Source organism: Camelus bactrianus, chromosome 27 (genome assembly GCF_048773025.1).
Source record: "Camelus bactrianus isolate YW-2024 breed Bactrian camel chromosome 27, ASM4877302v1, whole genome shotgun sequence".
Classification (NCBI taxonomy): Eukaryota; Metazoa; Chordata; class Mammalia; order Artiodactyla; family Camelidae; genus Camelus; species Camelus bactrianus.
Window position 1 is genome coordinate 27,442,901 of NC_133565.1, and position 15,205 is coordinate 27,458,105.

At 39.6% G+C, this 15,205-nt stretch overlaps 2 protein-coding genes across 4 annotated transcripts in view; one reads left to right on the forward strand and one right to left on the reverse strand.

Moving 5' to 3' along the window:
- HOMER2 (homer scaffold protein 2) overlaps positions 1–4,486 on the reverse strand; it is a 113,070-nt gene extending 108,584 nt beyond the window's left edge. Inside the window, exon 1 of the mRNA XM_074354102.1 lies at positions 4,342–4,486. The gene's annotated coding sequence lies outside the window, so the exon portion shown is untranslated. The remainder of the gene's footprint in view (positions 1–4,341) is intronic.
- A 201-nt stretch (positions 4,487–4,687) lies between these two features.
- Positions 4,688–10,028, forward strand: RAMAC (RNA guanine-7 methyltransferase activating subunit). 3 transcript variants are annotated; one of them, XM_045516767.2, is made up of 4 exons: positions 4,688–4,790; positions 5,554–5,605; positions 7,939–8,117; positions 8,849–10,028. In XM_045516767.2, the coding sequence occupies exons 3-4, from the start codon at positions 7,948–7,950 to the stop codon at positions 9,033–9,035; spliced, it is 357 nt and encodes a 118-aa protein (XP_045372723.1). In that variant the 5' UTR covers positions 4,688–4,790; positions 5,554–5,605; positions 7,939–7,947; the 3' UTR covers positions 9,036–10,028. The 3 variants fall into 3 exon arrangements, with proteins under 3 accessions (XP_045372723.1, XP_010953435.1, XP_045372722.1); XM_010955133.3 differs by having other exon boundaries at positions 4,735–4,847; XM_045516766.2 differs by lacking the exon at positions 4,688–4,790 and adding an exon at positions 4,909–5,208.
- Positions 10,029–15,205: the final 5,177 nt, after the last annotated feature.

A 15,205-nucleotide genomic window follows, 5' to 3' on the forward strand; every position in this document is an offset into this window, starting at 1 on the left:
AATGTCCAGAAGAGCAGAGGGAGCACTGACCAAAGACAGTGGCAAGAGACTGGAAGACAAAAGGTGAAAGAGGGCAGAAAGGAGTCACACTGTAGGTACGAGATTGGGAAATCAAGGGAATTGATGCCGAAGCTTCAATTTTATCTGCAAAAATAAGAAAGTGAGGAAACTAAGGCCCAGAAGGGTGGTGACCTGCATGACAACTCACAGAGAGTAAGATTTTAATTCAAGTTTCTTGACTCCTTGCCTGGTGCTCTTTTTACTCCCTAGATAACACTCACTTGTTTTGAAGACACTTTCATCACTTGAACATCTGTTTCACAATGGGGCTTTTTGTGCCTTTCTTTTGAAAGACTACTAGGCAAGCCTTGCTTCACACAAGGGCCATGTGTCACCAAGGACAGTAAGCCTGCCTAAACCCTGGTTTGGGACCCAGAAGACTTGCCCTCTTAAAATGGGTAAGATAACGAAGTTCACCCTTGGATAGCGATCCTGACTTACTCATACCACTTTCCAGTGCTTAGAAGATGTGTCCAACACTCAAACTGTGACGATCACCTCACCGAAAAATATTCTGGAGAAACACCTGGAGGGGAGAGTATGGTGTTATGGGGGAAGGAGTGGTTGAGAGTAAACACTGGACAAGTCTCTTGGCCTCGCTACACGTTTCCAAGGTCCCTTCCAAGTGTAACACCCATATTTGAGAAGGAGGTGGAAAGGGCCAAGACAGTGAGGTAGATGACTAGAGCTAGCCAAAGGAGCACACGGAGAAAACAGCCACCAAAAAGTGAAAGGAGGATAATAAAGATTAGAGTCATCTAATTAGCCCTGGATGGGTCCTGTCAAAAGAAACAGAAATAAACAGATAGTGTGCAATTTGAGTCCAAATCACACCCACTTAGAAAACAGTTTGCGCTCTTACTTATATCACATTAGGAAAAAGGAGAGAAAACACCTTCGTATCACAATCACAAATTTTAGAATTAGAAAAGATAAAATGCACAAAATCATTTAAAAATTAAAAAGCTACTTATATGCTACTGCTAAGGAAAAACAAAAATGAACTGAGATGAAAACTGTCATGCATACGTTCCCTGATGATGCTATCCAGAGCAGCAGCCCGTCACCCTTCATGCTCTTCCTCTGCTTAATTACCCTTCATGGCACATATAATTTCACTTTTCTATTATCTCCCCCACTGGAATATAACCTCCAAGAGGACAGGGCTTATTATCCTTATTCATTGATATTTTCAGGGCCTAGAACAACACCTGGCATCTAACAGATATTCAAAAAATGTTTAATGAAGAATGCCTGAAGGTTGTAGTTCTAGTTCTGCTACTGATCAATTTTGTGATCTTGGAGAAGTCATTTCATCTCTTGGGGTGTTCGTTAAGGAAAAAAAAAAAGGCATTCAACCAGATAATCCCTTTCAATGCTTTAATACTGTGATTTTATGTATATAATGAACCATAACACAAAACAAAGTGTGCTAAGTGGTAAACTAGAGTATAGTGGATAACTGTCACGTTTCCTGGCTGCCCAGCATCCTTTGAATACCCTTCTTCTGTTCAGACAATTTACTACCTTATGAGTCCTACCTCTCCAAGGAGGATACTCGCTCACTAGCCCAGCCTTCCTATTAGTTAGGGACAAGTCATTTGACTTGAGTTCTGCCTATGAAATGCACCTTCAAGAGATTTTCTTTTAAAGGTGAGCAATGTGAAAAAACAGGTACCTTGTGGAGTTCATTTTTTGGTGGAGAGACTGCAGGAGTTCCTGCCTTCTGGGGCTCCACATCAACCATGGAGTGGAAGAGTCTGGCTTGTGTAGCGGCAAGAAAGTTGTTTAACATGGATCAAAATTTGTGGAGTAGGGAATGAAAAGGAGAAAAGTGTTTCACTGAGGAAAAAGCAAGGCTTTTTGAAGTATCACAAACTTGATCCAAATCCTCCTCTACCACTTACCAGCCGTGCCCTTGAAAATTATGTAACCTCTTCAGCCCCAGTTTTATCATTTTAAAATGGTCATGATCTAAGGTCACTCACAGCCTCTGAAAGCAGGGCTCTTTTGACGCCAGAATTCCCCAGTGACTTCTGCTAGCGTGTTTGTCTCTAGATTGCCTGGTCAAAGTGAGGCTTTAAATGATGGGTAAAATTAGGTCAATTTGTAAAGTTGCTAAAAGATAAAACACTGAGATATAATAGTAATAACAGAGACAGCGAAGTCAACTAATAAAAGGTAATCTTTTCCATATGTATCAACAGACCCAAGGACATTACTATCCAGCAGAACAGAATTGATGCGGTAACAATTACCTTTAGTTGCCAAGCAAAGATTAAATTATGATCCATTTACTCTGGTTATGGTAGAGGAGTAAATACTACATTTTATGTATATTTCTATCAAAAGTGGTTCCATTGAACAAGTTTTGGTGCTTAGAGGCTAAGTGTCAGTTAACTGGAAAAATCTCTTTCATGGAACAGATTATTTCCTAGTGATGCCAAAAAATGAAATAAAATAACTGACAAGATTTCAGCATATGAGAAAACATTATGGGCATAAATGGTTTCATTTGAAAACTAGCTGGAACATGTAAACTTTTTCACAGAAACTCTCTGAAGCCTTGGAGCGCCTAAGTGCCATTTATGAATTTAAAGAAAAGAAATACACTCTTTTCTGTGTTAAGTCCTCATTATCTAGAAATAATGCCATAAAGTCACAAGAAAACCAGCAAGCTGGCCTCAACAATCCTCCTTTTCCCAAATAGCCTCCCCCTCTCCTGATACCAAGTAGGCAAGCATTTTTCTGAGTTTTCAACTGTTACATTGCTACCCATATTTATTCCAATTTCCTCTTCAAGTTTATACTTCCTATTCCTGCTTCCTAAATATGGGTATTTCCTGAGGCATAGGCCTTGGCCTTCTGCTCTTCTCCATAAATACTTTCTCCTTTGGAAAGATCAAAGGCACTGATGATTTCAACTGTTGTTTCTTCATGGATGACTCACACATTTACATATTCAGGCACAGCCTCTCCTTCCTCAGCTTTAGTCCTGTATTTCTTACAGCCCCCTAAGATTTTTCTTTTGAATATCTTCCTACCATCTCAAATTCTACACATCTTTTTGAGCTCTGAGCTCATTTTTGCTTTAAAACCAACTCATGCTATGGATATTCCTGTAAAGTCGCGATTTCCGACTTAAAGAATTGGAGGCTTCTGATTCCTCCTGATCCTTTTCTTCCATCATCCACTCAGTTACTCTACCACTCAGAGTAACCTTGGTCTTTCTGCTCTCACCTTTATTACTCAACACCAAAATTACAGTATCTCCTATCCATACTATCCTATACACTTCAGCTAGGTTAATGTCTCTAAAACGTGGCTTGGAACATTCAGTTCCATCATGCATTCCACGAATGTTGACTGACTATTTACTTTATACAGAGCACAGCGTTACACACTCCAGGATGTAAAAATGAATGCCTAAGAGTCTAGTAGGGGGAAAGACTTGTACATAAATAATATTAGTTCTAAGAAAGTGGTAATAACTGAATAACCACAGGAAGAAGGGTTCAGTAGAAGGAAAAACAATTTCTGGATGGAGCTTTAACGAACAGAATTTCAACATCTTGAGACAATGGGGAGGGAAGGGTATTCCAAGTTGAAAGAGAGGTGAGTCTCTTCAGAAAGTTAATGGGTAGCTCATCCATGAGGTGCTTTACATGGCCTGATTGTTATGGGCAAAAGGAAAATGAAAAGGAGGCAGCAGAAAATAAAGTGGGAGCTTTGAATCCAGAATTAATAAACCTGGCCTTAACCTAAAGGTAACAGGGAGCCAGTGAAAATTTTTTTTATCACAGCTGTGCTTGGATGACTAAACCCACGGCAGTTACGTGTAAGACAGGTAGGCAGCAGGGTGATGTAGGCGACCGGCATCAGAGAAAGATACCGCATTCCATTCGTCTAGGGGATAATGATAAGAATTCCACCTAGGTGAAGGCAGTGGGGACGAAGAGTGGATGGACGCCAGAATTAATGCAGGGTGGAATCTTGCAACTGAAAGGAGCAAGGGAAAGAAAGTGCATCAAACATAGACATCAATGTTTCCAAGCTGGAAACTGAGAAGAATATTACCAGAAAAGGGTACAGTCTGAAGTGCAAACGTGGGAGGTAGGAGGCCAAGTTATATTTAGGAATATTCAACATTTATACACCTACAGAACACCCCAGAAGAAATGGCCAAGACCCCTGGAGGTAGCTGGGTACTGACGACTTAAGCTGGAGAGCGGACTGTGTGAGCAAACACACGTACGAAACGGACTAGAGAAATCTTACTACCGAGGCTTGCCCAGGCTAGGGTGAAAGGTGTAGCACCGCTGAAGTCATCCACTCGTGCTTACTCTTCACCGCCTGCTCTCGACGCGAGTTCTTCACAGACTCGGGGCGCAAGCGGCCGGAAGTAGCCTTCCCCTCCCTTCTCCGCACACTATTTCCAGAACTTCTGTCCCTCCCCGTCGCCGGCTCCCAGTCAAGGGGCCTTAATATACAGCGATGTATCTATTCCCGCACAGTCACGACGCAGACTGAAGGCGCATGGAAAGCCTCTCCGCCTTTACTGGCCATCGCACCACCCTCACACAACTACCCGCGAGCCACCAGCGTTGGAAGAACCGGGAAAACCCCAGACGGCGAGCCCGAGATACCGCGAGACTTCACAGGCCCGCCTCCGCTTTTGCGCGCCGGAAGCGGAAGTCAGGTGATAGTCGGATCCTGGCAGGAGTGGCTCGGTGAGTTTGGAGAGCTGAAGCGTTGTGGAGACCCATTGATCGTGGTGTAGGCCGCAGGTCGGTTTCCCTGCGTGTCTGGGCGTGGGAGTCGCCCATTCGGGGCCATGGGGAGGAGTAACCGGGCGGGCCCAGCTTAGTGGCGGGCAAGGTGTACTCGGGCTCCGCCGTTCCGGGCGCTGAACTCTTTCGCGAGTTCGGAACCCACTTAACCCTCGTGACCTCTAGTTACCCTCGTGCCTGGGACTTTAAGGTGCTTCGGAAGGGAGCACATCAGTCAAAGCCGTGATAGACAAGCCCTGGTGTGCTGTGAGGAAGGACTGAAAAATTGCAGTGGTTCTCAGCCCGTATCTTCGTCTGTTAGTTTTCTAGGTTCATCATCTAGGGCAGCGAAATCCCTTTCTCGATAGTCATTTCCAAGGTTAGTGGCCCGCAGCGAAAGTTCTTTGTGGTTTTGTTTAGGGTCAAGAACTGGCAGTGTTCGAGTACACATCTGAAAGGCTGTTCTCTGTGTTTTCCACAGAAAAGAAAAGATTCTTGTGAAGTTATTATTCAACTAGCTCATTGGTTTTGAAGGCCTAGAGGACAAATCTGGCATCTTTTAGCTCTTCGCTGATTATTTGAACTTCAGTTTCCTCTTTCGAATTAGCGTTGGAAATCTTTAGAGCATTTTTAATTCAACCGCTTCATTAAGACCCTTATGATTCCCACCCCCACGACTCACACCTTTTGAGGGTCCTTCAAGGGAGTTTTTTTCTTCTCACAGATCTGAACAACTGAAACATTAAACTACAGTACAGCTGCCTCAAATCCCTGGGGTAAGTAAAGCTTGGATCATTTAAAATTCTACTTAAATTTCATTCTCACAAGTAATGATAAAGATGATACATAATTGCTTATTTGTGGGAGAGGGGGTCTTGGAAGAACATAAAAAGAGAGTAGCACATTTACTTTGCCTTACGATTTTTACTGCCCCTCTGGTTCGGTATATGTCATCTTTCTGGTGATTTCTGTAATTCCTATAGAAATTCAGGCACGATTTTAATTTGCTGAATTTATTTTAAATCATATCTTGGATTTGAGAATTTGTCATGTTTGCCAATCCCCGGCAAATTGAAAGGCTGGTATTTAATCAGACTCTAAGAGAGCAGAGACCTGACAGGTAAAACATCTAGATACTGTTTCTTGCTTCCAAATAATAATCTTTGTTTAGTTTTGTTGGGACAAGAGTAGTATTATAAATGTTTGCATATGTTTTGTTGGATTTGAAGGAAAGACAAACTAATGAAAAAGCTATCTTCCAGTATCACATCTCTTTGTCAAAAACTTTTTATTATAAAGTGAAGTAATACGGGAAGAAAAATAATTTTAGGATGTCAGATAAGAGAGAGATTTGGTTTTAAAGTTTTAGCATGATGTCACATATGGCCCAAACCATAAAGCAGGAATCTTGAGGCAGAGCAGAAGGATTGGGTTTAGGTTGGGAAAGGTAGAGCGGGTGGGACTACATCAGTGCAGGACTGGGAATTGGAGCCTACCTGCCAAATGTTGTTAGGACTGTCTTCCAGGTCTTGAGTGAAGATGAAAAGAAATGAACAGTATCTTCCCTCGTTTCTCAGGGTCTTCTGCAGGCTAAGCCAGATCTTTTCTCAGAGGTAGAGGGCTCTCTGAAAATGTGGGTGAAGAAATACTACTTCATGAGTGAATCCATTATTGGCCTGAAAAACACCCAGCTGATATAAACTTCAGTTTTTATAGCTATTAGACAGTATTTCTAGTAGTTATTTTTCATTTCTCACAGAATCGGGAATAAGAATATATTGGATACCATTATTAAGTAGTTACCCTAGACTTTAGCAGCTGTATGTTTAAAGTCCTTTTTATTTGCCTATTTTCATGTCTTTACTGTATTTTGTCTTTCTTTTTTGGCTCTTTTTTTCTTTTCCTGTAAATAACCTCAGGTGTTTTAGCCTGGGGAAAAAAGAGATAATCTTCCCATAAAATCTTCCCATAACCCCTTAGCTACTGCCTTTTGTGTTTTCTCTCAAGCCAAGCTTCTTGAAAGCTTAATCCATAATCACTGTAGATTTGTACTTCCTTACCTATCAGTTGCCTTTTAATCATTGCAGTCCTGCTTTAATCCCTTCTACTCTAATCACCTCCTAATGGCTAAATCCAATTAATTTTCTCTTCTTGGTTCTTCCTATCACTGTGCCATTCAACGCTAATGACCTTTTCACTCTTTATTCTCTTGCCTTCTATGATAACCTTTTGGTTCTTCTCTCATCTGTGTGTGTTCTCCTCTTACTTCTTTAACGTCTTTATATGTAGATGTTCTATCCACCAACAGGATTGCCAGTGTCTCCCATATTCATCTTCTCAGTCCCAGATAGTTAACTGTGAACTGACTCTCCACATGGATGTGTGTACCATAGCTAACTTCAGCTCAGTGAGGGTCCTCTCCCACCCTTCTTCCTATAGTTCCTATGACACCATAAGCTGTCCAATTATTTGGCCATAGTCTGGGAGTTATCCTTTATTCCCCCCTTGCCTCACAACATCCACTCAGTTACTAACTCCTTCTGGAATTCTTTAAAACTAATCTCACAGTCAGGGCCTCAAATTAAACCCTCAGCACGTCACCTACATTATTGCGATAATCTACCTTTAGTCCAGTCTCACTAATCTGTTATCTACCTTGTTAGAAAAGTGAGCCTTCTAAATAGTAAATTTGTTCTTGAGACTTCCCTGCTTAAAACGCCCCATTGCCTACCAGAAAAAGTGTAGAGTTCTTTGCATTGAATACAGAGTTTCTCACAGTTTGACCCCTGCCCACTTTTACAGCTTCATTTCTTGACATTTGCTGCCCCTCCCTTTGTATTTACACTGTATCTGTCTCTTCTACTAGGCTGAGGGCACTTCATGGGCAGGGTTCATGATATGTTGTTCATCTTTGTATCCTGGGCTCCTAGTTAGCACAGTGCCTGTATTATAATAATAAAGAAATGCTGAATTGAATCTAGTCTGTCTTAGGTTTAAAAGTACACAAGGGCTTTTATGAATACCCATTGTTTATTTCTTGTTTATCACTACCTGGTAAGATAGTGTTACTTAAAAAAATTCTAATAGAAACATATTGAAAACTATACAGAATTTCAGAATGACTGATACTTCTGAAGCGGTTCCAAATTTTGAAGAGATGTTTGCCAGTAGATTCACAGAAGATGACAAAGAGTACCAGGAATACCTGAAACGCCCTCCTGAGTCCCCTCCAATTGTCGAGGAATGGAATAGCAGAGCTGGTGGGAACCAAAGAAATAGAGGCAATCGGTATGTATTCCTTCAGAAAAATAAATGCAGATGGCTGATCTGGGAGAGGTTAGCCTGAATCTGCTAGCCCATAAGGCCAGTGCGGGAAGGGATCAGTGTTTTTGTTCAGTATGGTAGACCGAGTGCCTAGTAGCAGCTTAGCACAGAGTGAGTGCCTGATAAATACTTGCTTTAATATTTTGTTAGCACCATATTTTTCCCCTTACTGTGCAGTTGCGTGTGTGTGCACATGTGTGTGTTAATGGTTTTTCAAAAATACATTCTATGGACTAATATTTTATTTCCTTTGCAAATATATTTTAAAAACCTAAAGTCTTCTACAAAACGTGTGTTAAATTCCATAAAGAAGGTATTATTTTTGATTTTACTTTAGAAAGTTTATACAATGGCAATTATTTCTATTTAATAATTCAAAATAGATAAAAGGAATATTACCATACTGCTTTTGAATAGTTGAATAGGTTTCAGTTTGATTCAGAACTATCCCATTGTTTTGGGTTTGGTTTGTAGCCTGCCTATTCTCTGCAAAGTATATCCAGTGTAATACTGGATCTGAATTTTAGGGAAATTTTGAATAACTGGTGCTATAACATTCTGTAGAGAAAAATATTTTTACTCTTTTGTATATTGAGTATTAGACTGAGAAATGAAATGCACCAGAATAGATTTGTCATGTGTTTTTTTTTTTCTTTTAAGGGAAGTATAAAAATCTTTTTGTTTTGTTGTTGTAGGTTGCAAGATAACAGACAGTTTAGAGGTAGGGAGAGCAGATGGGGGTGGCCAAGTGACAATCGATCCAATCAGTGGCATGGACGATCCTGGGGTAACAATTACCCACAGCACAGACAAGAACCTTACTACCCCCATCAATACGGACACTATGGTTACAACCAACGGCCTCCCTATGGCTACTACTAACAGAATTGTCAGCAGCATTTACTCCGTTAACATGACAAAAGTTTATGTTGTCTCTTCTGTTGGTCTTAGTTTTACATCTGATTTTAGAGAGTGGATAATTAATTTTTGGGAACTTGAGACTTTAAGAATTAGATCTTCCTAGAGAGATTCGATGGTTGTTGGAAATAAATACTCTAAAAAGGTTGTAGGTTATATTGCTTGACTTCTACCTCAGACTCTTTGTTTCATGACTTAATAGTGCTTTGAACTTGGTGTATTTTTTCCTTGTTTGACCTTCAGGAGTTCTGTCTTTGTTTTACACAGAAATAAAAATTTTAAATAGAAAATGCTTGTTTTTACTTTGTAAGATAAAGAAATATCCATATACTTTGATATGCTCATTCCTAAAATTTTAGAGGTAGTACAGTCAGCTCTTAAATGCACACCTATGCTTACTTGTAATGTACTGTACATAGTAGTGGTTGAAAGAGAAAACAGTTGTAGTAAATTTCTTTTGGCTTTTGTTGTTATGTGACTATGGTACTTTGTAATTACTCTATAGGTATGAGTCATTGTCATGATCATTCTGGTCTCTTTTTAGAGGGATATCAAGAATAAAACTATAAATAAGGAAGGAATCATTCTCAGTTTCAGTGTCTTGATCAAGTGGTGGGTGGGATTAAGGCACACAATAATTTTATACAAACTAAGGCTTTTTGCTAATTTAAACATAGCAGGTCAAAATTCACACATTATACAAAAGTTTAACTCTAATGCTCCCTTCCTTTTCGATCATAATGTAAATGATGCTACACTTTGACTACTTACTTTCATGGTATTTAATGTGGTTGATTTTACAATGCTGTATTCACCTCCAAATGTGCACCTTTGCTGCTTCCTCTTCTGTAAATCCAGTGATGCTGTAACTTCCTTTCAGAGTGATCATTATATTTCACATCATTTTAATGGCTATTATAATGGTTTTATTCAAATAAAATACTTGTTAAGTAAGCAGTTTCTATCTCAAATTTTGGCAGTTAGCCCATTCATTAATGTGGTGAGATGAGCTTTTTGATTTTCTATTACTCTGTCCTCCGTATCTATTGAAAAAGTTTATTTGGCTTAAGAGTAATATTAAGAGTACAAGTTTCATCATAGGTCAAAGGAATTAAAAGGCAACTTCCCTAAATCTGCCTTCTGGTGCCTTCTCTCTTAGCATTCCACTCTAGGCCCTTGAGGTTGACTTCTCCAGGTACTACTTCTACATGCTCTGGATCCAGCTCTCCCCTTCACCCCCCCTTCCTGGAGAGCCATCCTTTCAGGTAACTATTTTCTTGGAAAGGATTTAACAAACCAAGTATTCACAGTCAGATGTAAATAAAATTTTAACAGTAAGTAAGGATTTTCCCTGTACCCCTCTATAGGCATCAATAGACAATAAGCCAGTGCTGGTACATTAAGACATAGGTCTTGATACTGCAGATATTTAGCCCAGAGAGTTAAGAATGGCTTGACTACACCCCAACATCTTCTCTGAAAGCAGATGGGTTATTAAGAGTATCTGTCAGGTGATAAAGCACAGCCTCTGACCAAATGGGACAGCAGCTGACCACAACTTTAGTGCAGAATCCTGGAGGCCGTCTGCGGTGCCAGCAGTTGACGCTAATTAGGGAGCTCCAGGGGTCCAAGGGACAAGGTTGGAGTAAGGGATGCCTCTCAGGAAGCTCAGAAGAAAAGTATTTTCCAACAGTGTTTAAATATTTTAACACTGATACAGTAGGGTACAGATGGCCTGAGTATCAACTGTACTTGAAAATATACTTGAGTCCTCCTTTTAACATGAGTTATTTCTGCATTCTGCATGAGTAATCTATGTGGTGGTGGTTTTTCTCTTTTTTTAAATAACAGTCACTATCACACTGCCTCCTGTGTACTTAAAGTAGGAAGAAATAAAAGGCATGGTTTCTGTTTCATGTGGGAGAGACAGAAAAGATCATCAAAACAACTTAAGAAAAAAGTGAGAAGAATTTAAAATGGTGTCAAATGGAATTAATCTCAAATAGTCTGTTGCAATAGCATATAGATTCAGCATAAGGATTCCTGGCTCCAAGTCTGTCCTTACAAGGTTTGTGACCTTGAGAAAAATCACTTAAACTTTGAGCTTATTTGCTCACCTGCAAAAATGGAGATAATACCTACCCTTGCCACTCTCACAGGGTTATCATAAAAATAAATGACCAAACATACAAGAGCTTGAGAATAGAAACTAAAGCCTGTGATTATTAAACCCCAGTGATACATAATTGGTGCTGCGTAAACATTTGTTTAATCAGTGGGAGGGAGGACTTTAGTAAATGGTAAAGCATGGTGTTGATGTAAAGAACATAGAGTAACTGATACAAGATGAGGTAGGCAGATTGAGAATTAAAGATGTGAGATTGTTTCTTTATGTGAATTATATGAATTAGCAAAAGAACAAATATTGTTCAGGAAATAACAGACACTTCAAATATGGAAGAAAGTAAGTTTCTGTTTAAAAGTTGAGCCAAAATTAGTAGCATTTGCTGTTGGAAATTGGCACTGACTTTAGAATGTTGAGTGTTGATTATGAACACAGCTAATTAATAACCTTTTCAGACCAGCTTGCTAGAGATTTAAGATAGAGAATTTTTCTTTTTTTGGAGTGCTAGAAGGATTTGAGGTTATCCAGAGCGTCATTACCATGGGTCATAGTTCTAAGAATAGTTTTCAGGTTCCTGAAACCATATAAGAAAAAGACATCTGGTAAGATTTCTAGCATGGTTTTGGTTTCCAAAGCTGCATTCCTTATAACATAATGCTTAACAGACAAGGATGTAATTTTCCTTATGTATTTTATTCTCCTAAAGGAAAATACAGAACTTTATGACAGAATTAAGAGTAATGAAATGTCAGTTTTAAGTTTAGAATACCAGAAAGGAAGGAAATGGTTTTTTTCCCCTGAAGGTTACTGATAGCACTAATTTTGAACTCCAATGAAAGCACTACACTTTATTTCTAAATATAGTTTTTTAACACCTTAAAATTTTTCCTAGACTTTCTATTCCATTTGATTAATTAAGCCCAAACACAGATTTGGCTATGTATGGAAATCTGCTCTGGGACTTTGACTTCTTTTAATTAGCACTATTGTTTATAGTGAACGGAAATTTTTGTTCTTGTTAGGAAATGTAGGAAATAAATAATCCCAATTTGAGGTGACTTGTTGGATAACTTCAATTAGCTGGAAATGTTACTTGTGAAAGCACTTACTTTGGTAATGTTAGACAGATTGAGTTATATATATTCACTGAAAAACTTGTTTGGGTTTTTTTTTTTTTTTTTCAGTATCTTGTGTTTTAACCAAAGCAGCATATTTGATACATAAATAAATGGGAACTTTGAAATACTAAATAGGCTTTGGTGAAATGAAAACCTAATTATATAGGTCACTCAGAGAATGCTTCCTCTGTTTATTTATAAACTTAGGTATGCTTTTAAAATTCTCTAGTTTTTAAGTTAGAATGAAGTAAGACCAATATAAATATTCTTGACATTAGTAGAAGTTAATGATGTTAATTTTTAGATTAATACTGAAGAATTCAAACATATTCAGATACAACATTCTGTATCTAAACAAAGATTTCTCCTGGGTCTTGCTATAGTAAACTATTATGGAGCCAAATTAACAACTAGATTCAAGTACTAGATCATACCACTGGACTCTAAGGTAGCCTTGAGGGCAGATGTTTCCTTCTTTCTAGAAGCCTGATTGACCTCTACTGGGAACAGTTTTTGGGGAAAACAGGGATGGGACCAGAGATCATGACCTGTGGAGATCTCTGGGCGAGAATGGCCCTGGGCCAGGCTGGTGTGTATGGGTCTCGGTCAGTAGGGCCGCACTTTATTAGGACAGTTGCCAGGGCTGAAGAGGAAGTAACTGCAGCTGCGGTAACACTGCTGAGGCCTGCATGGGCCACACATTCTTACCTGAGTAGTCAGTTATCAGTGCTGTTGGACTGGAAAACTGGGGATACACTGTGAATAACACCTCTCAGATTTTAAGATTTACAGGATGGTACGGGAGGAGGTTAACAAAGAGGATGAGTTATCCTTACCAAAATGGCTAATGTGTGACTTGACTACCCCCTTGAAGGAGTAAGTGAAAGCATTTGCGTAAAGTACACATGCCTGGGCTGGGCACGTACCAGGTGCCCAGTGTCAGGTCTGTGCCTCCGGAAGTGGAGTGAGGCATCTCTGGCTTGACCTGGGTGCAAAAAGTGCAGCTCACAGATCTTCCAGCAGTGTCTCCATGCACTGATGGGCTAACTCAGTTGTGTGTCCCTAAGGGGCACAGAGAGCCCAAGTAGTAATTACCAGCTAGATGTTCTCCCAGTTTCGGTGACTTCTGAGACAGCTTCAGGCGACGATGTGATGATGAGCTCATGGTTTTTTCCACTGCCAGTGCCTTTAACTCCCTGATGGGTCTGCTTTGTTTGAATCCGGTAAATAAAGCTGCTGTAATTGCTAAAGGTGAGAGCTTTTTCATTTGTATGTGTGTATATTTTTCTCATTTTAGTTTCCTTCACTATGTTTTTTGTGTATATGAAATACTATAAAAAGAGAAAAAAATAAAAACATGAATAGTCTGCACCCAGCCAGTGATTTTGGCCTGCTGTGCATGCTTCTGTCTCTTTTGCCATGCCCACATAAATATATATATAAATTTATATATATACGTTTTTCCTTTTTTACTGAAGTGAGGTTATATGTAAACACACACAGATTAGTATATTCTTTGTTCACACAGTAGATTGTAATAGACATCACTCTAGGTCGGCAGCTATAGATTAAAAACTAATGACTCAATTTTAGTAACATGATACAGTACAGTCTGGATATACCACTGAGTATATGATTATTCTCCTATAGTTGGTTTCATTCCTCTTATTTGCCCCTATTAACATTTCTGTATTGCTTTTGTCTGTATATCCTTTGACGCTTTTATTTTGTGTGTTCTGTGATGTAGTTTTAAAAGTAGAACTGTTGGGGTTAAAAAACCTGTATTAATATTAATAAATGCTGCCACATTTTCTAAAGCATTGTAGCCGTTTACATTCCCTTCAGCAATATGTGAGTCTGCGCGTATATGTCTCCTCTCTCCCTCCCTATGACCGTCAGCTTTTTGTCCAGATGGCCACAGGCTTTTTTATTTTTTAAGTAGGAGAACTTTACTAGGTTGTGTTTCATTGTTGATCATTGTTGATATTTTACCTAGGACACTGCACCTTTCATTCTGTAAGTTTATCTTTTATTTCTCCAGTATTTTCTTGATTTTATCTTTTAAGTCTTTGTTCTGTTCCATTTCTTTGGTTCTCTTCTTCAGGACCCCTGTCTCACTTCGGTATCGTCATTTTCCTTTCTTTGCTCACCTTTCTCTGTCCTGACCTCTAAACTCCATGCCATATTCTCAGTCTCTTCTCTGTTGTGTTGTTTCCAACAGGGCTTTTATTTCTATAGTGCATTTATTTTTTATTTTTCAATTTGATTAGCCAGAATTCAAGTGCTCAGTAGCCTTCTGTGGTCAGTGGTCAGCAGCTACTATATTGGGAGCACAGTTCTAGAAACGGACTAGAGGCTTGGCGTTCTGTTGACTTGACTCACTCCCTTATTCTCCAAGGTGCTCCAGTCCCTCAGGTATCTCTGGGGAAGCCTCAGGCTCTAAATTTGAAAGCCACTGCAATAGTAAAAACTACATCATAGGTGAGGTGAGTTTCATGTAGAAATGACCTCAGACTCTAACTTGTACTGTAGAGTTTGGGGATTCCCTGTCCAGACTCTAATATCAAGGGGACTGGATGGACCCTGTGACATACAGCTGGGATTATAAAATGCTGAAAAACCATTATCTATTGAATTATGAGGATTATCTGAAAAAGGCTATGTAGGCAGAGATAGGTGGTCTTCTGGAGCCTATCTAAGGGAGCTCCTGTGCTATGAAGCATCAGTGTTCAGTGTTGTCCCAGGAGAGGGGCTGATAGGATGTAATGGGTCTATCCCTGCAGCAGAAATGGGAGCTCTAGATGGTCATAGCTCCCTGCCCCTTACCCCTAAGTTCCCTGGCTCTGATCCCAAGCTCTCCTAGCTTCAAATGATGAATGGCTTCTTGAAGA